At 49.8% G+C, this 24,210-nt stretch overlaps 1 protein-coding gene across 1 annotated transcript in view; it reads right to left on the bottom strand.

Moving 5' to 3' along the window:
- Nucleotides 1–24,210, bottom strand: part of Slit3 (slit guidance ligand 3) — a 587,052-nt gene that overhangs the window by 6,820 nt on the left and 556,022 nt on the right. The window contains exons 29-34 of the mRNA NM_011412.3: nucleotides 22,193–22,286; nucleotides 17,514–17,651; nucleotides 15,192–15,432; nucleotides 13,005–13,135; nucleotides 3,228–3,382; nucleotides 1,199–1,484 (exon numbers count right to left, since the gene is read on the bottom strand). Of these exons, the coding sequence (NP_035542.2) occupies nucleotides 1,199–1,484; nucleotides 3,228–3,382; nucleotides 13,005–13,135; nucleotides 15,192–15,432; nucleotides 17,514–17,651; nucleotides 22,193–22,286 (1,045 nt within the window). The remainder of the gene's footprint in view (nucleotides 1–1,198; nucleotides 1,485–3,227; nucleotides 3,383–13,004; nucleotides 13,136–15,191; nucleotides 15,433–17,513; nucleotides 17,652–22,192; nucleotides 22,287–24,210) is intronic.

Raw genomic sequence — 24,210 nt, 5'->3', positions numbered from 1 at the left:
AAGTGGAGTTACAGGCAGTTGTGAGTCACCACGAGGGTGCTGGGGACTGTAAGAGCAACAAGTACTCTTAACCGCTGAGACATCTCTTTCTTCTTTTCTTCAAAAAACTGAAAAAGATTTATGTGTTCTTATGTATGTGGGTATTTTGAGGGCATGCATATATGCGTACCATGTGCGTGCCCAGTGCCCACAGAGGCTGGAAAACAGTGTTGGACCCCCTGGAACTGGAGTCACAGATGGTTGGATGCTGTCACGGGGGTCTTTTGGGCGAGCAGACAGTGCTCTTAACCACTGAGCCGTCTCTCTAGCCCCAGCTCTTTCTTTTAAAAATATTGCTTTTATTTATTTATCTGTCTATTCTCTGTGTGCACATGCAATAGCACAGTTGTAGAGGTCAGGGGACAACTTGTGGGAGATGGTTCTTGCCTTCTATTGTGTGGGTCCTAGGAATTGAACTCAGGTCGTCGGTCCGGGAGGCAAAAGCCTTTACCTGCTAAACTGTCTCTCCAGGCCACAAAGCCCGAATTTTCAGTCATGATATATCTCTGAGCCTACTGGGATGACATTCAAGTCAAGATTCATGTTAATTCCAGGGCCAGGCACATACATCAAGATTAACAGGAAGTTTAGGCCTCTACAGCATTTCTTTCTTCCTGACCAAAACCGTCATTTCCCGACTCGTTCAGCCAGCCACATTACCAGTCTCAAGTCTGGTATTACTTTTGGCCGAATGCAATTTCTAGGCATACTGGGACTCTTGTATTTAGTACAAGGCCCCGCATATAGTAGGCCCTTAATAAACATTTGTTGATTGAGTAATGGATGATTGAACCATTAAACGTGATTCCGACATGCACTGTTATGCGGACTTAGTCCACTGTAGCGTTCACAGGAGCTGGAATTTCTGTCTTCTGTTTTTGTTGTGCTGTGTTTGGGGTTCTATTTCCCTTAAGACAGCTTTTTCTAGTCACAGTACAGAGTCTGGCAGTGGCTTTCACAGGTCCTAAGGGCTGCCTGGTGGTGACAGATATTTTGAGAAAGCTCTCCTCACACCAAGCCAGCCATGCTGCTTGGATGTAGGAGCCCTGCGTCTTGGCATTTTAAGCAGTTGTGCTATCCATAGTAGGACCACAACTCCCAGCACCCATCAGTGTCCATTCCTTACGTGCAGGCAGGGCAACTTGTGCTCAGGACTCACCTGTGACCAAGGCAGGGGTCCCGAGCTTCCTGATCACATAGCGGACCGGTCCATCCCGGGTGGCACTCACACACTACGCTGTCCTTCTCCACGGAGCGACACAGGCCATGACGACACACAGTGCAGGATTTGCAGCCAGGAGAGACCCCCAGGGACTGTGGGGGGAGGGCCTTGAAATCCTGCAACTCGTTGTTGATGCGCACCTCGTGGATGCAGCCGTGGAAGCCGCCCAGCGGCCTGTCTGCACCCTGGCGTAAGGCTGAGAGGCCCGTAGAGGTGGGGATGCCTGCGGGAGCGGGAGGGAGAAAGCTGGGAAGGCCTGAGGACACTGCCTCATCCAGAGGGAGAGCACACACAGCACCTGACTACAGTCACCATGCAGAGCTCAGGGTTAGCAGGCCAAAGCCCTGGCCTTATCCTCACAGGGATGTGTATGTGTCCTTCCTTTGGAACTGTTAAAACGCAACTTATCACCAGTTTCTAAATTCAGAAAAAAAAAATTCTGCAAGAGTCTGTATTTTGAGCTTTCAAAGGAGAAGGGAGAAGATCTGTCACCTTCTGCCACACAGTCCCCCTGGCTTAACTGAGGCCCTCCCCTTAGGCATGGCATGGGTGGAGGACACTAGATCACCCTGCTATGCCTGTCCTCACCAGGTTGAGGCGCTCCTTGCCCCAGTTCCTGTTCGAAAGCCCACATCAAAGGAGCTGCAGTTTGGAGAGGAGTTAAGGTTAGGGAATCATGTTGCTTCTATGAAGCTTTGGGGTTCAAGGTTTCCAGACCATTTTATCACCCGCTGTGCTACCCTGGTATCTTCCTGGGGCTCTTTGCAGACTCTGTGTGCTCTCTCTCCTTTTACTGTTGGGCAGATAGCTTAATTGCGTGTGTGTGTGTGTGTGTGTGTGCGTGTGTGTGTGTGCATGCGTGCGTGTGCATGTGTGTGTGCGTGTGTGTGTCCGTGCGTTTAGCATACATGCTGCCCTGGGTTCAATCCCCAGCAACTGCATAAACTGAGCATGGGAGCTGCATGCCTGCAATCCCAGCACTTAGTCAGTAGAGGTGGGAGAATGAAAAGTTCACCATTATCCCTGGCTATAGGTGAAGGTTGAGGCCAGCCTGTGCTATAGGAGACCCTGTCTCAAAAACAAACAAACAAACAAACAAACAAACAAACAAACAAACAAAACCCCAGCTTTCCTCTCTGTCCTTCCTTCCCTGCCAGTTCCTCTGCAGGCCCCATGTTGCCTGGAAAAAGTGCCCAGTTTTGTCCTCGCCCCAGGGTGAACAGGTACAGGGAGGGGAACAACCCTCTTCCTTATGGAGCAGCTATGTCCTAAGATGAGTCTGGGCCAGGAACACTCTGTGTCCCCTGCATCTGGACAGACTGTCCAAAGTGCAAGTCCCTGGGTCCATGCCAGCCCTTGGCTGGGGACACCTGGGCTGAGGTCTGAGAAATCTGCATTGAACAAACTGCTTTGGTGGCTTTGTGTGAATGTGTCTCTGGGGGAGAGAATCGTGGCCACTGTTTGTCCCCATTAGGGAAGTGCTTTCCCACCGCGTCCCGATCAGACCCCCCCCCCCCCAAGCTGGTTTTTCTTTTTTGCATATAATTCAAGACCCATCAGCCTCGGGCTTCATTTCAGGGCTAGGCAGGCAGCTTGTATGGTTTCTTGTTTTGCCCTTTGTACAGCATGACCTTGACCTCAGTGTGGTGCTTCCTGCCATGTCTAAGAGGTAGAGCAGAGGGGCATTGCCCCAATACTTGCAAAACACCCTTCTATCTTCTTCTTACTTCTCCTCACCTCCACCCACCTGCTAGTCCCACAGAAGTCTACCCTTTTCCCTTTATGAGCAACTATCCATAGTCTGTTCCCCATTTCAGCAACTAGTTTTGTCGTCACTTCCTCCAGGAAGTCTTCCCTGATTGACATTAGGGAGACCCCAGCATCAGTCAGGCCTGGGTATCAGTGCAGACACAGAAAGCCAGAAAGGTGAAGGGGGTGGGGCCAGGGAGTGACAGGGAAGCGTTACCTCCAAGGTAGAGGGGGCTGTTGCTGCCCACTGCTGGTTGCTTCTGCAGCTTCCCCAGGCTCTTGGGAGCTCCTTTGTCTACCACCAGGTTCAGGGTCTGGTTTAGCATCACCAGCTCCACACTGTGAAACTGGCCATCATTCACCGTCTCCACACTGGACAGGAGAGAAAGGAAGAGAGCCAGAGGTCAAGAGCGCTCCGTGGCCAGGCACCGGGTTGAAGTTGGATTTACACGGCTTGCGTCCTGCTTTACGTTCATTTGGAAACCACTGTGAGTTACAGAAGTTGCAAAAATAAAAACAGAAAATATGCCGAATTACCCATGCTCCTCTTCAATTACTTCTATTTGTCTTTCAGCTCCAGTTTTTATGAGTGATGTAAGGAAAGGTATGCATGTCATGACCCTTGACCTCCGCAAGGATAAGGTATGCATGTCATGACCCTTGACCTCCGCAAGGATAAGGTATGCATGTCATGACCCTTGACCTCCGCAAGGATAAGGTATTCATGTCATGACCCTTGACCTCCGCAAGGATAAGGTATTCATGTCATGACCCTTGACCTCTGCAAGGATAAGGTATTCATGTCATGACCCTTGACCTCTGCAAGGGTAAGGTATTCATGTCATGACCCTTGACCTCTGCAAGGATAAGGTATTCATGTCATGACCCTTGACCTCCGCAAGGATAAGGTATGCATGTTAGCAGCGGCTGCTCAGTTCTTGCCCCGGATTTTCAGAGTAGGCAAGCTATCCTTAGCTCATCATCTCAGGCTGACTCCGCCCACACACCACCTGGACACCTGCTCTCAGAAGATGCTGCCCCTTCAAATACCCCATTTCCTCCGTCAATCTCGCTGAAGTAACTCTTCAGCCTTGCCCAAAGAAACATCTGGGAGAAAACGTTCCAGTATGATGGGATTTTTTCCCCCTCAGCATGTATGAAATGCACATACTCTCTGTTAAGATTTCAGCAATCTAGGAGTTACAGAGACAAAGTTTGGAGCTGAGACAAAAGGATGGACCATCTAGAGACTGCCATATCCAGGGATCCATCCCATAATCAGCCTCCAAACGCTGACACCATTGCATACACTAGCAAGATTGTGCTGATAGGACCCTGATATAGCTGTCTCTAGTGAGACTACGCCGGGGCCTAGCAAACACATAAGTGTATGCTCACAGTCAGCTATTGGGTGGATCACAGGGCCCCCAATGGAGGAGCTAGAGAAAGTACCCAAGGATCTAAAGAGATCTGCAACCCTATAGGTGGAACAACATTATGAACTAACCAGTACCCCGGAGCTCTTGACTCTAGCTGCATATGTATCAAAAGATGGCCTAGTCGGCCATCACTGCAAAGAGAGGCCCATTGGACTTGCAAACTTTATATGCCCCAGTACAGGGGAATGCCAGGGCCAAAAAGTGGGAGTGGGTGGGTAGGGAGGTGGGGGGGGAGGGTAGGGGGGAACTTTTGGGATAGCATTGGAAATGTAAATGAGGAAAATACCTAAAAAAAAAGATTTCAGCAATTTGTCCTTGTTCCTGAATCCGTTATATTACCACCACTTCTGAGCAGGCCGCATCTAAAGAAAGAGGGTCTTGTGTGCCAAGCGAGTTTTATCCCTATTCCTGAACTCCAGAGTTGGCAGCTTAGGGAGACAGGGCTGTTTACTCTCCTTCCCCAGCTCATCTGTGACAGAGCAGGACTTACCTGGGCTGTGTACAGTGCCAACACACTCACTTCTATTATTTGATAATTCTACAATTAGGTACCAGATAACCACTTTACAGATAAAAACACTGAGGCCCAGAGAGATGATGTGATTTGTCTGAGGTCATCCAGCTTATACATGTTAGAGATAGGATTTACAGGCAAGACTTTTGGTTCCAAAGTTCTGTTTCTCCCGGAACACTTTCAGTGGCAGGGCCTGGGAGGGAACTGTGGTGGGTTACAGGATTTTGGGGACACGAAGAAAGGGGCTCCCTGGGGAGTCTGTAGATCTGTCTCATTGGTGGACAGGAGAGCCTCTCTCATCTTGAAGTCTCCTTGGGATTCTCACTGATTTACAGGCAGCAGGGGGAGTTTCCATGGCTGTGGCACTTCAGAAGAGCCGAGGGAAATGGCAGGTACTATACAGGTTGGCAGGTGGGACAGAGATGGAGGCCGCTCCCCATCCTCTCACTGTTGGGCAGAACAATAGCCAATCACAGAAGTCCCCTATCTCAGTGTCCTCCCCCACATGGGGGAGAGTAACGTGCCAGAATTATTGGGTGATCAAATTATTGGGGGAGTGTGATATTGGTGATATTGGTGCTATTTACGAGGGGCTAAGTGCTAGTTTTGAAAGCACCAAGTTAGATCCCTAGAGCCCCCAGAAAAAGCCAGGGGCAGCACTATCCATCAGCAATCCTAGCCTGGCAGTCAGTTTCAAGTTAGTGAGAGATGGTGCCTCCAAAGATGGACGGCCCCAGAGGAACCATACCTGAGGTTCTCCTCTGGCCTCCACGTGCACGTGCACGCACACAGAGAACATTGACAATAAGAACCCGCCACAGCCCGCACCCTGGTGATCTTCACTGTAGCTCTGATCCTGGGATCCACACAAGTCCTCCAAAAAACCCGTAGCCATTTGTCACTCTTTCATCCATCCCCCCCAAACTCCCTTCTTCTTTTCCCCTTTCCTCCTCATGGACCTGTCCACTCTTGCTCCTTCCTCTCCACCCGCTTGTCTATTATCCATCTACCCATGCTTCTGCTGAGGGCTGAGTTCTATGGTCTTAGGTGCTGGGGACTAGAAACAAATCACGAAGCCCACACATCTCCTCTAAATCAAACGACCAACTTTTGAGCATAGTCTAGCCAAGCAGCAGGAAAATGAGGGCGAGGCAGGAGCTGAGAGACACCGGGGTGTCTGGTTCAGGGATGGAGGCAGGAGCTGAGAGACACCAGGGTGTCTGGCTCAGGGATGGAGGCAGGAGCTGAGAGACACCGGGGTATCTGGTTCAGGGATGGAGGCAGGAGCTGAGAGACACCGGGGTATCTGGTTCAGGGATGGAGGCAGGAGCTGAGAGACACCGGGGTATCTGGTTCAGGGATGGAGGCAGGAGCTGAGAGACACTGGGGTGTCTGGTTCAGTGATGGGGAGCTGAGCAGCCATCAAGCTGCGTGGATGGGTCAGAAGCATCTCTACTGCACCGAGTGAGTCATGAATGAGGGCAGATGCTGCCCTCTTGCAGGCAAGTTGATTAGTATCAAGGTTAGAGAAAGAGGGCCAAGCCCTCCCTTCGTGCATGTGCAAAACTATGTAGCTGTGTCCCTGACCACCCCAGAGCTGCTGCTATCCTGGTAATTGAGCTCCTGGGACCTATAACTGAAAGGCGGGATGGGCTATTTGGGAACTCAGTTCCAAAGGTTGCATTCCAGAGCTGTTTTAGGCCAGTCTTTGAAAGAGTCCTGTTTACTTCTTGGTGACCAGGAAGCAAGAAAGAAGTGGCTGGATCCCAAGGTGCCAATGTTCCCTGTAAGTCCCCCCACCCCCCACCCCCCAGTGACCTCACTTCCTCTTCCAATGGGCCACTTCCTAATAGCACCACAGACTGGAGGCCAGGCCTCATGCTTGGGTGAGCATTAGGCAGTCTCTCTATCAGAAGCAGCTATGAAGCCAGAGTTCCGCTGTGTGGTCTTCTCTTTCTTTCCTTCCAGAACCAAGCAAGGGTCAAGGTAGTCAGGGTAGCTATTTTCCTGTTTTGGATATACTCTGGCACAGCAAGCAGCACTGTTAGCTCCTTCCTGGCTGTTAAAGCCATTCCCTTGTTCCTTCCTGAGCTCTGTAGGGCCATCTGAGGCGTCGGCATATGGTTGAGGACTACCAGGCTGGAGACAGTGCTTACAGCAGCTATCAAGGTAACAAGGGCTGCAGTTACAATTCTCTGCCCCAGGAGTGTTGGGCTCCTCTGGCTCCAAGGACAGCTTTGTCTGCCTGTCCTACCTGCCCTTAAAAAAGGTGTAAGGGCCAGAGAGATGGCTTGGAGGGCAAAGAGATGTGTTACATTCAATACCTGAGGTTGACCCTAGAATCCTCGTAAAGCCAGACACAGTAGTGTGTATCTACAGTCTCAAAGTTTCAGAGAGATGGAGGGTGGAGACAGGAGAGCCCTCAGAATGTCACAGGTCAGCCAGCCTGGCATATACAGGAATAAACAAGACAGCCAGTATCAAAGTGGCAGGGGAAGACTGAAACACGGCGTCGTTCCCTGGCCTCCACAAGCATGCCCTGGAGTGCACATGCCTGCCCTCACAATCGCAGACACCAAACAGAGATTTCTGTCAAAGTTGTAAACAAAGATCTTCCAAATCAAAATATCAGTGGGAAAAAGGCTATACTGCTAACAACAACAACAACAACAACAACAACAACAACAACAACAACAAGAAGGATGGTAAGAACAAAAGCCAAGCCCAACCCTTCTGTTTGCTCTAAGAGAAATGCCCATGCTGCATTGCCAAGCTCAGGTGATCAGTGATTGGCTCCTAGAGAGATCGTTGGGGATGTCAGGGGAGACGAGGGCCTGAGAGTCTTTGACTGTCCACTGGGCCCAGACAGTAGCCGTGGCCGCAGTGCTGTAGCTGAGGCTGGAGGGCTCCTGCATAGGGCTGCCCTGGCCACAGGCATTGCCAGAGGGGCCCACGGTTCTCTCCAGTGTTTGCGTGCACGTGAGCCCCTGCACATGGACCTGTGCACCAGTTGCATGCCTGGTGCTTCCTGGAGCCAGAAGAGGATGTTGGGTCCTAGAACTACAGTTACAGTGAGCTGGATGCTATGGCTTCTGGGAACCGAGAGCGTCTTCTATGAGAGCAGTGGCAGTGGGTGGGCCATGCAGTAAGGGCGGGAGCTGAAGACCTTCATTTAACCCTAACAAGCCCACAGGCAGGAGCCACATCTTTCCTCATTTGGAAACAAGAGACTCACTGCCTAGGGAATTAGAGTACCTCACGAAGAGTCAGGACTTAAACTCATGTCTCCCAGCTAAGGGAGGGACTGCAGGCCACTGTACAAGAAAGATTACCAGGTGGTCATCCCCCCCCTCAATGCCAAGAGTGGCCAATAGGTGGCGACAGAGCCCTGCAGGAACAAAGAGTTCCCGTGATTTCTTTAGGCGAGCAGCCTGGGCCTAGGGACCCTACTCTGGCAACTGACTCCTGCACCCTAGTACCACAGCCTGCAGCCACACAATGGGAGGGTGGGTTTAATGGAAACCTATCCTGTGTCCAAGGCTCTTCCCATCCCGGGATTTCTCTGAGCAATCAGGCTTCCCAGCCCTCAAATAGAGTGGTGATGGTTTGCTACTCCATGTGTGAGGATCAGATGGGACCAGGACCTTGGCAGTGATGGTGGCAACTCAAACTGCCAGGGTACGCGCCCTGCCAGGTAGAGCTGACTCGTGCATGGAGTTCTGAGCCTTAAAACCTTAAAAAAGCTAAGAAATAGCCCCCCCAAACACTGAATTTCCCAGTTTTTCTTCATAGTCTATAGCTCCTATCTCACAACTCCACCCACTGAGGTTCTGGTTAGATGCCCTTCCTGAAGGCCCCTGGCCCTGTGGGTAGAGGAGTCCCGTGGTAAGTGTCCATACTGAAGGCCTGGCCTTTCCTGGGGCAGGAAAGACCCAGCTGGGCTTGAAGTGTCTGCCCTGTGGCCTACAGCAGCATCTTGACATACTCCCTCACTTCTTATGACTACTGGGGGTCCTGAGCAGCATCGAGGATGGGCCGAGGGAGGCCCTGGAACCCAGTTGCTCTAGAAGGATGAAGCCTGCAGGGGCCCTGGCAGCTCACTCTTTCATGGGGCTAGCTCATGGGGTCTCAGGGGACAGAGCTCTCCCAATCGGTCAGCTTTGGTTTGGTGGCTTGGCTTTCATTTGAGACTGACACGGCCTTCCAGGTGGCAAGAAGTCACTGCAGTGACTCTGAGGAACAGCCTTTTGTCCTTTCAGCTGCTGTCAGCTGAGTAGCATGGCATTCACAGAGGGCATCTCCCGTCCTGCCCTGTGGAAACGCCCTCCCTTAGCTTCCAAACAGAGCTATTTACTCCTTGATCACAAGTGTCCCCACAGCAGGCTGGAGAACCTCCAGGGAGGCCTGTGTAGCCACTGTCTATGAACATGTGTGCCTTCTGTGTGGGGGATGCTTAACCTCATGTCCCCCACACTTAGATGTTTACCAAGTAAGTCAGCAAGTGAGAGATGACACTACAAGTTGAACATCCCTCTATCTAAAAAATCAAAATGCAAAAGACTCACCCCCCAAAAAAGAGTCCTAATATGATGTCACAAGTAGAAAATTCCACACATGACCTCATGTGATGAGTTGCAATAAAAACACTGTATTATTAAAAATATTGTATATGCTTGCCAGGTGGTGGTGGCACACACCTTTAGTCCCAGCACTCGGAGGCAGAGGTGGGTGGATCTCCAAGTTTGAGGTCAGCCTGGCCTACAGAGTGTGTAGTGTGCTGATCTGACGCTGCTTGTATTCTAATCCTAAATTCTGGCTCTCAAGATGTGGCTGCCCCCATGAGCAGATCGTCACGTATACACCGAGTGATGCGATGGGAACCTTGCTTTCCAATTTAACTGGTCAATAAAAGGCCAGAGTCTGTGACTGGGCAGTAGAGGGAGAGCGGTGGGACTTGAGGATCGAATGAGGAGGTAGCAGGGAGAGGGAGAGGAGGAGAGAGAAGATTGAGGTGGAGGAGGCCGCCATAGGAGGAGATGGATCATGAACACGTGGCCAGGAGAACAGCAAGGAACAAGGGACTTTATAGCTGGGGAATGAGTTAGAACAGCTCCAAACCTGCCCAGTCTAGGCTTGAAAATAAAATATCTGGATGGTGTATCTTTTATACAGGCAAGCTAGAATTATAAATTGCGTTTACAGAGTGAGTTCAAGGATAGCCAGGGCTACACAGAGAAACCCTATCTCAAAAAACTAAACACACACACACACACACACACACACACACACACACACACACACACTAAAATTGCTGTTAGATGATGTGGATATAAACATACATGAGCTGTCCTATAAAATCACTTTTCATTTGGGATTTCTGGAATCTGGAGCCCCTTATGGTCATGTGCTGAAGGGTAGCTCTGCCACCAGGGTTGACATGCGAATCCAATCATCTGCCTGGAGGCCCATCACTTGCTTCTTTCCAAGGGCATGCCACCTTCCTAGTGGACACAATGCATTCATACAGCTCCCTGGTGGCAGCTTCAGGAGGTAGCAATGGTTTCCTGGTCCCTAACTCAGCACTGTGTTTCCAGAAGACTCCTCACTCTGCACCGAGCTCAGCTGCTTCTGGAAGCTCACCCCTCCTCCCTCCATCCTTTAGATCCACATCACGGCTCATTTGTCAAGCACTGTTCCACACCAAACAGCACCCTAGGAAATGCCCATTAGTGCCATAGGTAGGAGGCCGGGAGGGAGGGGAGACACTCCTTTAACCTGCAAAGTAACACAAGTCAGACAGTTTATCAGGCTACTTTCTGTCCTTCCCACTTGGTCTAAGGTCACCAATTTCAGAAACAAAGACGTTAGGAGATCTCGTGTCTGCTCTGTCTTACTCTCCAAGGCTGGCCTTGTCTCTCCCCATCTTCCACTGTGAGCCTTCTGCTCTGGTTGGTACTCTTGTCTTTGCTACAGTCCCGACCAACACAGCCGCCTACTTGTTCTCTCTATGCATGCAAGTGTCTCCCTTCAAGATCCAACTCTCACACATAAAGCCCTGCTTCTGAAATGTATGCACCAAGCTGGATTTGGTGGCAGATGCCTTTAATCCCAGTATTCCAGAGGCAGAGAGGCAGAGAGGCAGAGAGGCAGAGAGGCAGAGAGGCAGAGAGGCAGAGAGGCAGAGAGGCAGAGAGGCAGAGAGGCAGAGAGGCAGAGAGGCAGAGAGGCAGAGAGGGAGAGAGGCAGAGAGGCAGAGAGGCAGAGAGGCAGAGAGGCAGAGGATAGATCTCTGGGTGTTCAAGGCTAGCCTGGTCTACGTAGTGAGTTTCAGGCCAGCTGGGGCTACACAGGAAGGCCTTATCTCAATTCTTTTCTTTTCTTTCCTCTTCTTCTCATGCATGAGAGTCACCTGAAGGATTCCTTAAACACAGATTTGTTGTCCCCTCCCTGGTAGCTTCAGATTCATTTCTTCTGGGGAAAGGACTGAAAAAATGTGTATTTCTGTATTTTTACCACATTACTAGGTGTCGTCACCTCAGGGACTACACTCTGCTCTCAGAATCACTGATTCCTTCTTCCCTTGCTTCCATCTCCCACCCTACCATGTGTGGGCATATGTGTGTGTGTGTGTGTGTGTGTATGTGTGTGTGTGTGTCTGTGTGTGATATGAAGACTGGATTCAGGGGCTGCATGCAAGTTAGATAAACACCCTTCTACTGAGCTATACCCTCCAGCTCAGACTGCTGTTTGGTTATTTAGCTTTTTTGAAGCAGGGTAGCCCTTGCTGTTCTGGAACTCACTATGTAGACCAGGCTGGCCCCAAACTCACAGAGATTCGCACATACTTCTTAGCCTGTGGAGCACTGGAACTAAAGGCCTTCACTACTGTCACCAGCTCATCCCTCTGGCTTTAACCAAGACTTTTCAAACTGGATTTGCTAGAGGAGACACAGAGGCCTGGGCCTGAGCAGGGTAATTCTACCTTGTAGATGAGGACTGTCTAAATACTGAAAACTTATGGGCACCACGGGGTTTCTGACTCTGGAAAGTTATCTTGGATGAGGGATGCTCACTGCGTCCTTTACTAAACAGCAGGACACATTTAGAGTGAGTGAGCCTGTCTGTATGAGGTGGCTCTCAGGTCAGGCTGGAGAGAGTGATAGGCCTAGTGTCGGCTTACAGTGGCACACGAGGGAACCACTGCACAGCAGTCATGTCAAACTACATGCTCCAGTCTGCTGTCTAAGGTGTCTCCTAAAAGCTTGCATGTGTAAGGCTTGGTCCAGAGTCTGTGGTGCGGCTGGGAGGTGGTGGAACCTTCAGGACATAGGGTCTATGTGAAAAGCCCTCTGCTCACTGAGGGGCATAGGCTGAAGGGAATGATGAGACCCCGGGCTCCTCTTCTCTCTTTGCTTTTCAGCTGCCATGAAGTGAGGAGCTTACTCTAATACATGCTTCCCACCATGATGAGAAAGTCAAAGCAACGAAGCCAAATGACCATGGACTGAAATCTCTAGAACTGTGAGCCAAGAGAAACCTTCCCTCTTTATAAGTTGGTTGCCTCTGGCATTTTGTTACAGCTGTAGCAAGCTGCCCAACCTACAGGGTGACTTAAAGAGACTTAGGTGTAGGAAGCACTGTCTTTCAGGACAGTTTGAAAGTCATTTAAGCATAGTCCTGTTCCCTGGGTGCTCTTGAATTTCCTCTCCTTGAATTGCATGCTAATCGTCCTGCTTTCTTTCTTAAACTAATAAAAGATTAGGATGACATTTTGAAAAGGGCACCTCATTAAGCAGCCTCATCTCCATTGGAGCACCTGGCTCCATGCACAGTAGCCAGCTGGCCATTTATCTTATGGTAATGAGGTGTCATCTCCCACATGGGCCTGCCTTCCTTTCCTGCTTCTGCCTCCAGTAGCACCTTTCTCCCTCCCACCTGCCACTGTGTGAGAGCTGTGTCTGTGTGGGACAGGAGGCCCCAGAGTCACCTGGTATCTGCTCTGTAGGAACGGATCCTGTGGCCAAGAGGGGGAGGTCTTTACCTGTACACCGTGGTTGGAGGGGAGCTCAGGCTGTCATACACCAGCCTCACGTGGCCCTGGTACAGCTCCAGTGCCAAGGGGTCATTGTCTCCCTTGTAAAGAAGGATGCCATTGTCCTTGTCAGTCGCCACCTGGGGAGAGCAATCAGGGTGTGTGGGTTAGGACTTACCCAAGCTCCAACCTCACCTGACCCATGCCTAGCACCCTCTTCAGATGGCTGCCTTGGAGCATAGAGCAGATTAGAATTCAAATCCATGTCTCTTTCCCCATCTGGCCTTTCAAGTGCAGAAGGCAAGTCTCAAGTCTATACTCCAGCAAATGCTAGCTGAGCTAATTGCTTAGACAAATATGCATTGAGCAGTACTGTGTGCTGTAACATCAGGGTCACTGACCCCTCCAGGGTGCTCAGGTCCTGAGCACCCCTTACATAGAAGAGTATCTACGTTGAAGCCCTGTGCTCCTCCCATGTGCTTTCCATTAGCTCCAGATGAAGGCCGATACCTGAGACGGACAAAACCCGCTATGGTAATAGTTGTCATGCATGTGGTGACTGTCATGCTCTACCATTTGAGACTGTGACGTAACCTTGTCATCTACAAACTCATGCCGGAGAACTGTGCAATCAGCTTATAAAAGAATTCACAAATAAAAACATCTCACGTTTTAAATAAGCTTCTGATTTTGTCTGGATCATATTCATAGCTGTCATTGGCTACACATGGCCAGAGGGCTGTGGGCTGGACGTATCGGCAGGGGCTCAGTGTGTCCATACGTGTTTAGTATAGTGGCAGTTTTCTTTAAAATGTTTATGATCTGTGGCTGTGCATGTGTGTGTGTGTGTGTGTGTGTGTGTGTGTGTAAACTGGGCTGGTTGTATCTATGCACATCCAAGGCCCCAGTCCTAATCTGATTCTTCCACTAGGATACGATGTGATCCAACAAAGTACCGCCTCCTTTGAAGCCTGTCTCTCAGTATCAAACATATAATAGTTGTAAACAAAGGCTAAAGACCAGAGCGTACATCAGTGTATCCTACGAAGCAAGCAATGTGTTCAGAGCCAACTGGGGGAATCTGAACAATACCATTGTCTGGGCTTCACCCCAGAGCAAGTCAGTTCTAGCCTTTGTGGGCAAACATACTTTGAAAGCTCTACAGGGGATTCTGGGAGAGAATTCTAGGATTGCTGCTGAGGCTGGAAGCCAGGCTTTCGTACAAGCTGCCCTGCTGGCCAGCTGGCTCCTGGGTGAGTCTCCGCGGGATGGGCACAGGTACATCCCATTTGGGTGTCTGGAACACTGCGGGGCTGTTCTGGTGGGGAAGGAAGAGAGCAGGAAGGGTGGTGGCTTCCTAACTGTGCCAGCATCCACCCCGACGGTGCAGCCCTGCCCATTGGTCAGGCTCTGCAGGGAGAGGATCCTCTTGTGGATCTTCAGCCCCAGGGTCTGGAGCATGGCCCACTGTGTATAGGTGCCCAAGATAATTACAGATTAATAGTTACAGGTGCTGAGTAATTACAGAAGCTCCAGATTCAATCACTTGGCTAGGGTCACAGAGCCCTTGTGTGTGTCCAGGAGCACCCAGCAAATGCCTGGGCTACTAATTGTCCTGGGCCTAAGCTGTTGAGAAAACAACTTGGTTCATGCTAAATGCTTTCCCATTCCCTGACTGTGTCCTGCTTGCCTGTGCCTCTATGCCTTTGCAAATGCAGATCTCTTAGCTAGCTCCTCTCTGGCCCATGCCTTTGCTTGGTCACCCCAGTCTCTTATCCTACTCCCCAGAATTTAGGCAAAGTCCTCCATAAGCTTTGGATCTGGCTTAGCTCTTGCTTGCATCTGGCCAGCTTTCTCTGATTCCTCCCTCTAGGCCAGGAGCATGTCTCCTTTGTGCCCCTTCAGCAGCCACATCTCTTTCCTTATCATCCCTGCTGCTTGGCCTTACAGAGCACTGGGTACCCATTGTTCAGCATATGATAGTTGCAGGAGTGATTTTTAAGGAATGAATGGGTTAGTGAGGAGTTGGTGCCTGCTGTAAGACTTACCGGGGACTTCTTATGGACCACTCTGGCCCAGCTCCTGCAAAGCTCATATTCTGGGAAGAGTCAGGCTTGCTAATGATCTGGGAAACCCCAGCTGTACTGTGAGGGAGCCTCGCTCCTTCCAAGTCGGGAGGGGGAAGAGCATATATACCTGCAGGGAGATGTTGGCCTGGGGCCGGACCTTGGCGGAGGCCAGTTCCACATAAGAGTCCTTGCCCACGAAGTTCACAGTGATGAGCTTCTCACACCTGGGTCCAGCAAAGCCTGGGGGACAGCGGCAAGTGGGCTCCTGCTGTACCACAATGCACTGCGCCCCATTCTGGCACTCGTACTGGTCGCAGGGGCTGGTTTGTAGCAGAACCATGGGTGGGGGATGCTCACAGAAGAGCCCACTGGAGAGAGGGGACGGGAGAGAGGAGACAGCCATAGTCATCAATAAAGAGGAGAGCTGTAGTGGGAAGTTCCATCCTTGCCTCTTAACTGGAGCAAGTCCCTTTCTTTAAGTTTCTCTCTCAGTTTTTCTCTCTCTCTCCTCCCCTTCACCCCCTCCCCCCAAAATGAGTCAGAGCAGACAGTTTGGCTCAGTGGGTAAAGGTGCTTGCTGCTAAGCCTATGACCTGAGTCTGATTCCTGGTCCCCATGACAGGAGAGAAATGACTGACTCCCACAAACTGTCCTCTGATTTCTATAAGAGTAGTGTGGTGTAAGTGTGTATGTTAGTGTGTGTGTGTGTGTTTGTATAAGTGTGCATGTACATACAGTAAATAAATAAATAAATAATAAATGTAAAAACAAAAATTAATGAGTCAGATTAGCGTGAAGAGTTCAGAGTCATCAGACTGGACGGAGGTGAGTCTGTACAGCTGAGTGAATAAACAGAACATGGCACAGCTGGCCAGCAGGGCGATTCTGCCTTACCAAGGAAGGAGCTTTGATACCTACAACCACAGGGATGGACCTTGAGAGCGCTGTGCTCGGTGAGAGGGGCCAGCCATAAAGGCCAGCACTACCTGACTAATCACATGAGGTACCTGGAGAAGCTGGTCCACAGAGCCAGACGGTGGAATAGGACGGTCAGTGCTACAGGGGGTGGGGGTGGGGAGTTGTTGACAGTGTTGGGGTTGGAGGTGGTGGAAGTTGAGTTGTTGATGGCGTTGGGGTTAGAATTCTGTAGGGCATGAGGAGCTCTGGAGATGGAAAGAACACTGTAGCTGAGCTACCATGTGACTCTTCTATTGAAAACGATTTATTTAAAAAAATAAATTTGAATTACGTGCGTGTGTGCATATGTGCACATGAGTGCCTGTGCCCACAGAGGCCAGAGGGGTTGGATCTTTCCAGAGCTGGAGATATAGGTGGTTCTGATGCGGGTGCTGTGAATGTAACTTGGTCCTCTGTAAGAGCAGTGAGTGCTATTAACCTATTAACCACAAAGCCAATGTGACTTTTTTTCTCCTGAGGCAGGAATTTCTCTGTGTAATAACCTTGGCTGTCCTGTAACTCATTTTATAGACCAGATATTCACCTGCCTCTGCCTTCCAAGTGCTGGTAAGGTGTCCATCATTACCACCTAGCTTTTTAATTTTACTTTATTTTATCTTAATTTAACATGCTTCAGTGTTTTACCTGCATGTATGTCTGTGTGACGGTGTTGTTTCCCCTGGAACTGGAGCTATAGACAGTTGTGAACTGCCATGTGGGTGCTGGGAATTGAACTCAGGTCCTCTGGAAAAGCAGCTAGTACTTAACTGCTGTGCTGAGCCATCTCTCCAGCCTGCGCCTGCTCTTACCACTGTTGAACTGTCTCTGTAGGTTCACTGAGAGCTAGGGAGAACTCACAGCTCTTTCTTGGCTCACTCTCTTGGAAGGAGTCTATGTTAAAGTTAATCTGCATATTTCATATTCATGGTATCTATCGTGTACTGATTTCTGTCTGAGTGCCCTTTAAGTATGGTCCCTGCTCCCCAGTTTCCTGCAACCCCATGTTTAACCCTTCCAGTCCAGGTTGAGGGGAAAATGGAGCTTAGGCGGCTTCTTCTATGTACCCCACTGACATCTAACCAAGTGCCCAGTGCCTCTGATTTGACCTTTCTTTCTTCTAGCACCAATTCCAGAAGCCGATCCCAGATGCTCTACTGTGTTACCACCATTTTTCATTGTCTTTTCTTATTTGGTGCTAGGGACGGAACTTGGGCTCATAGGCCCGCTAAGCATGGAGCTACACTCAGTTCTCACATCTTTCCTGCCATTAAGATGCCACACCATTGTTAGTCTCCAAGTACCCACAAGGTAGACTTCAAGATGGTGGCATCCTGCATTAGGTAGAATCGTGCACATGTGACACTGTGAGCTTGGACTCAAGCCCAACTTCTGCATCGAGCTGCCCTGGCTAGCTGCAGGGAGGCCTGCAACCCTGTCTCCCCCTTCCATCTAGACCACGCTACCTTCCTTCTGAGGTGCTCCTCTGTTGTACCTGAAGCCCTGGGGGCAGATGCATGTGTAGCCATTGACCTCGTCCACACACTGGGCTCCATGGCGACACTTGTGAGCCACACAGTCATCGTTGTTTGTCTCACACAGCTTTCCACTGTAGCCAGGGACACATTCGCACCTGGAACACAGGCAAAGAGAAGCTAGCCCAGGGCCTGTCAGCTTGCTTACAGGTGCTCTTGTGCTTTCCCTTGCCAAACCTCCCTTTCTAGTTCCTTAAGGGTTCACCAGGCCACCCTTGGCTACTGGGCTCCACTTGTGGTCCATGGCCTTTGCTCTCAGAGTAATGTAGGGGATGAGACAAGTTCTGTTTCCAGAACCATGCTGGGAGCATGGGATGAATCCCACAGCATTTGGGTCACATCTGGTTCCTTCTACCTAGAGTTGACATCCCAGGTGTCCTTAGTGTCAGACACCCACCTGAGCATCTTCAAGGACCATCTCATCAGATCCTTAGCAGCCTGCAGGGGAGAGGGCCCTATCCAAAGCAGCACTCAGAGAGCACTCAGGCCACCTCCCCAAAGCCTCATCGAGTGACAGGAATGACAGTTACATCTAGTGTGTCAGATGCTATTCTAGGTGTATTGGCACTCGTGACTTCTCTTTCTTCCATATTCTCTCAAAGCCACGGCTTTTCAACAACCTCCACTACTCTGGAGTGCAGTGAACATTGTGTAAAGTCAGACAGTGAGATATCCAGATGATGGCAATGAGGATGAAGGAAAAGATGGCATTGGTGCTACCCTTGCCTTTGTTTTATTGCTTGTTCAGACATTCAAGCTAAGATAGCAAGGTTGAAAAGCTACTGTTTCCCAGATGACAGGATGGAAGCAGCTGTCCACCATCAGGCCCCAGTCACTGGCCCAGACCTCCCTAGAGAGCACTGGGTCCACAGCCCTTCCATACTTGGCTATCACCAAAACTAAGGCTATATGTAGACAGAATGTGAGTCTGCGGCTCATCTATTTGAGGTAACACAAAACAGAAATCCCTGCACAGAAACAGACCTGAGAGCGCCCAGAGCTAAGGCACCCTTACAAACATACATGGACACATTGTTCACTGGCCCCTCTCCCTCCTGCAAAGCCAGTGCACCTCTCTGGCCCATCAGCTCAATTCTTCTGGGCAGAGTAAAAGTCATAATGCCACCTATCCAAGCCCAAGGGCAAGAGGGCATAGGCAGGGAGTTCAGGGCAAACAAGAGCTCTGAATTCTTAGCTTGCACTCTCAGGACCTGACAAGAAGAAGAAGGAAGAGGAGGAGGAGGGAGAGGAGGAGGAAGAAGAGGAAGAAGAAGAGAAGGAGGAGGAGGAGGAGGAGGAGGGAGAGGAGGAGGAGGAGGAGGAGGAGGAGGAGGAGAAGAAGAAGAAGAAGAAGAAGAAGAAGAAGAAGAAGAAGAAAGAAGAAGAAAGAAGAAGAAAGAAGAAAGAAGAAGAAGAAAGAAGAAGAAAGAAGAAGAAGATAGAGTTAGGTAGAACCCCAGCACTGCCCCAGAGCTAGGTAGGACAGCTAGGGAAGATAATGGAAGGGATATGGTAACCCTGTAGAAACCATTTCATCAGAATATATATGTGTACACACGCATATGTGTGTGTGTATGTGTGTGTACATATATATATGCATACATAAGATAAAAATAAATCTTTAAAAAATGTAAGAAATGTCTACCACCATAACGTCAGCCATTTTCCTAAAGGAACAAACTAGAAAGCTGAGAATGGGAATATGTTTTGTTTCAATACTTCAGCTGCTGGTAAAACTGAGCCTGGCAGAGGGGTAGAGGAGGGTGGGAAGGGTGAATGTGGTCAGGGCACAATGATGGGTGTGTATGCATAAGGATGTCGAAAGGAAGCCCATTACTTTGTAAATGATCTAAAAAATATATTTTAAAATGAAACCGAACACCCCAGCCTTGGCAGGCACCTGAGTTTGCAGTACCTGCATCCAAAAGAGCCCTGGAGAGCGCCTGGAATTAACCAACCATCTCCAATGTGCAAACACCCCCACCCAACACTTAACAGGACAAAAATAAACCTTTTAAAGCATGAAGTCCAAGGCAAACAACGGGTAGGGAAGCTACCCTCTCTTCCAAACCCAGTGGTGGAGGTCTGAAGGCAGAAGTGCCTACAGAATTCTATCAGCATGGCCTTCTTCTCAGGTATTCATGATGAAACGAAACACCTAAAGACTTTGCTATTTAAGAGAAAAAATGTACCCAGGTGGTGGTGGCATACACTTTTAATCCCAGCAGGTGGATCTCTGAGTTCCAGGGCATCCTGGTCTAGAGAGTGAGCTCTAAGACTGCCAGGGCTACACAGTGAAACAGGTTACAAACAAAGAAAGAAACAAACAAACAAAAAAAATGAGCCTCTGACTCAGGGAGCCTGGGTGGGGCTTGACACTACATTCTTCACACATTTCCATGAAATGTTGGTTTCAGGGCCTTACTCCCTATAGCAGGGTCTATACAACACTTCTTGGATTACAGAGGCAGCAGGTAGAGCCACTTCAATTCTTTCTGTCTTCAAACACTTTGCTATATCTGCCATGTTGACAATGTGTAAAGTCTGTGTTGGATCTAGTGACCCTGGGCCGGGGACACCTGGAGTATCTGGATTTAGCTGAGAAATCAGCCAGACCTGGATTGACTTACAAACCCTTCTTGGTTCTCTCTTGGTTCCCTGGCAGCTGGGTGTGTGTCACTGGGTATTCACTGGGAGGGCCCCGGTTTCTCCGGTGGAACCTTGACGTGCTCCTGAGAGTAGGTACTGCATGGAGTTCTCATTGTACACAAGTCTTCGTTATTATTTTCAGGGCCTCTGAGCAGATCTGCCTAACACTGAGACCTCATTAAAGTGTTTCCAAGGATCAGCAAAGGTCACCCTGACTGTATCACTGCCTCTTATTAGTATCCCTCTAGGCTGTGGGACATCAGGTGTTTGATATCAGGAGGGAGACACAATAATAAAATGCCTCATTGGGAGAACAGACTATTGTTTTGAATATATTTGATTATAAATACTACCATTACTGATTTGGCTTCCAGACTTTCTGAGACACTGTCTCCTGGGAGACAGGACATATAAGTAAGATGACTCAAGGAAAGCTTGGCTGGTGCCTTTCTTTCCTATCTTGTCCCAGATGCAAGGGCCCTTGATTATAGTCCAGGGTGAGGTTTTCAGAACAAGAGTCAGAGGACAGAAATCTAGCATCTCTACCTCTCTGTGTCCATACTCACCCTGACCAGTTTCAAAGCCACTGACCTCTAGGTTCGCTGTTTAATTGATCTTGAATATTTGTCTCCCCATTCGTATAGCCAAGGGCTAGTCACCTCTGTTCTGTATAGCTGAGGGCTAGTCACCTCTCACTGTTCCCTCCTAGCACACTAAAGCCCTTTGCCTGACAGTCTGGGCATCTCTGTTTGGGTTTGAATTTTGCACATTTCTTCTTTCCAGTTTGCACGTCACACAGTTTCATTCACCTGCAGTACACAGCCTTGTATTTAGTAAATAGAAGCTTTCAATTGATGTTGGATCCTGGGGTGGTGGGAGTCTGGGGGTCTGCTCAGGTGACCACACCTCCTGAAACTCCTGCCTAGCATATCTCAGTGAGGCACAAGCAGACAGGTAGACGTGAATGGGGTGGCACACAGAGAAGCTGTGGTTTCTTTTATCTTGGCAAAGCCACAGGCCTCACACCTCTTCCAATAATCCCCTTAGAGATGAGCAATGAGCCCATGATGTCCTCACAGGAAAGGACAGAAAAGATCTGGGGGAGGTGGCTCAGTGGGTAAAACCCTTGCTGTGTAAGTCTGAGGACCCAAGTTTATATCCCCCAGAACCCACATAAAAGCCAGCCACGGCGCTGCAAACTTCAGGCTTAGTGAGAAACCCTCGGCCAACAATCCACATCAACATGTGGCCTGCACACATGCCAAGCTGCTGAGTGCACCCACACACACATGTGCACACACACAGAGAAAGAAAGAGATGACATATGGCAAGATACATTTGGGCTCAGGAACTGGGTGTGCTTCCTGGGCTGCCTCCTCCTAACTGGAAATTGCTCACGTGGTTCTCTGTTGCTGTTGGTGATGGAGGAGACAGCTTCACCCAGGGCAGTGTTGCTGAACTGAGTCAGGACTCCCGGTCCCATCTCCTCCCTCCCACAGCTGCCATAGTCTAGCAAACTTTCTGTGGCCATGGGGAAATAGGGACCACCAGGAAGGCTATACATTGGGGAGGTGACCAGACACCCTTAGGATGGTGAAGCTACCTCTGATGGTTCCTTCTGTGGATGCCTTATTTCAGCTCTAGGAAGGAGAGAGATGCTAAGAAAGAGAGGAGAAGGTGGGAGAAGAGAATGAGAGGGCAAAGGGAGGGGAAGAGGAAGAGGAAGAGAAGGCATATCCACCTCTTCATCCTTTTCTATCACTAGAAGAATCCAGAGAGGAAGAAACTGTAAACGATAAAAGCAACTTGGGGAAACATGAGCAGGCCTGGGTATAGGCCAGATAGAGACACGCATGAGTACAGGAGCAAGGAAGACGGGTGACTGGTTGTGCAGGGGGTGACAGACACTACCTGACCCAGGGACTCAAACCCAGGCTGTTGGAGGGAGAGTCCTCAGGGCTCTCTGCCAGAGCATGAAGCCGGGCCTTACCTGAATCCTTTGTCCAGGGAGATGCACTTGGCCTCGTGCTGACAGAGGTTCATCTCGGGCACACAGTAGTCAATCACCTCATCACACAGCTCCCCTGGAGGTCACAGGGAAGAGAAGTCAGGCATCAGCGAGGATACTGGGCATCGCCAAGGCCACAGGGTTGTATTTGACCCACCCTGGGTCGTAAGTCATGGACACCAGGAACCCTACATTCTTTTCTTAGTTTATCCTTTCTGTGGCACTCCTGACTCAGTTTCCCTAGAGAGAGACAATGAGAAGGTCCCTGGAGTCTCTCTTGGACAGTCAGCACCATCTGGCTGTTCCTAGAGTTGTTGCAGCAGAAGCACAGGGCAGACCCTGACTTTGGGCTGTGCTTGTCCCCTCCCTTTCTTACCTCCTGTGTAGTGAGTATTGTCTGTCTGCACTGGAGGCACTGTACCAGGTGCTGGGAACACAGCAATGGCCAGTTCTTACCTTCTCATTGCTTAGTGAGCGTTATCTGAGGCCAGGTAGGCAGTTACTATTCAGCATTGTAAATGGGAAGGTAAACTGTGGATGCAGAGGGAGATCTACAACCCTGCTGAGGCCAGGGGAAGCTTCCAGGGGAAATGGGCCAGGCATGCTATATCTTCTGTGGGCAAGAAAGCCCTTTGTGGGAAACAAAATACAGAAGCAAATACAGAGACAAAGTGTAGAGTAGAGACGGAAGGAAAGGCCATCCAGAGACTGCCACACCTGGGGATCTAGGCCATATATAGACTCCAAATGTAGACAGTATTGTGGATGCCAAGAAGTGCATGTTGACAGGAGACTGATATAGCTGTCTCCTGAGAGGCTCTGCTAGAGCCTGGCAAATACAGGGGCGGATGCTTGCAGCCAACCATTGGGCTGAACAAGGGGTTCCCAATGGAGGAGTTAGAGAAAAGACTGAAGGAGCTGAAGGGGTTTGCAACCCCGTAGGAGGAACGACAATATCAACCAACCAGACCCCTCAGAGCTCCCAGGGACTAAACCACCAACCAAGGAGTACACATGGTGGGACTGATGGCTTCAGCTGCATAGGTAGCAGAGGATGGCCTTGTTGGGCATCAATGAGAGGAGAGGCCTTTGGTCCTGTGAAGGCTCGATGCCCCAGTGTAGGGGAATTCAAGGGCGGGGAAGCGGGAGTGAGTGGGTGGGTGGGTGGGAGGGTGGGGGAACACCTTCATAGAAGTAGGGGGAGGGAGGATGAGATAGGGAGTTTCAGGGGTGGGAGAACCGGGAAAGGGGATAACATTTGAAATGTAAGTAAAGAAAATATCCAATTTTTTTTTAAACGGAAAGCCCTTTGCATGGTTCAGAAAGGGAAATAAAGGAACCTGCAGTTCTGATCTCCAGATATATGCCACCATTGAAGTTCACAGTGCTGCCAAAAACGCCTAATATGTCATAAATATGGAGGGATGGAACGTGTAGAAAAATCCAATACATGTGTGTTTAGGAATGTAGAAACGGGGAGGAGACAGGACTGTGCCATGGAGCAGTAAATGATTTTAAAGCAAGGATTTTACTTAATTTTCCGTGAAAAATGTACTTGTTTTTATATTTATGCATATAAGAGTTTTGCCTGAATGTACGTCTGTGACCACATGTATGCCTAGTATCTGCAGAGGTCAGTGTAGGGCATCAGACCCCCCAGGACTGGAGTTACAGTGTGAGCTCCCATGTGGGTGCTGGGACTCGAACCCAGGTCCTCGAAAGAGCAGACAGTGTTTTTAACTGCTCAGACTGGATTTTCTTTTGAAAAAGCCAAGTAGAAGGTGATCTAAGAGAGGAAAATGTCTGACTATGGATGGTCTTTCCAGAAGGATAGGGGGTTGGAGTCAGGAGCAGATAGGAGGCTGAGTGGGACAGGAAGTATGAAGGTGGCTGGGCAGTGACTGTGTGAGGCCCAGCCTCAGAGGCTGGTCTCTGCTGTGATGGGGCCTGGCTGACCCCTGTGATGAGGCTGCACGTCTCTACATTTGCCTAGGGAGAGG

Source organism: Mus musculus, chromosome 11 (assembly GCF_000001635.26).
Source record: "Mus musculus strain C57BL/6J chromosome 11, GRCm38.p6 C57BL/6J".
Taxonomy (NCBI): domain Eukaryota; kingdom Metazoa; phylum Chordata; class Mammalia; order Rodentia; family Muridae; genus Mus; species Mus musculus.
The sequence above is the reverse complement of the archived record's forward strand: the minus strand, read 5'-3'. Positions and strand labels throughout refer to the sequence as shown.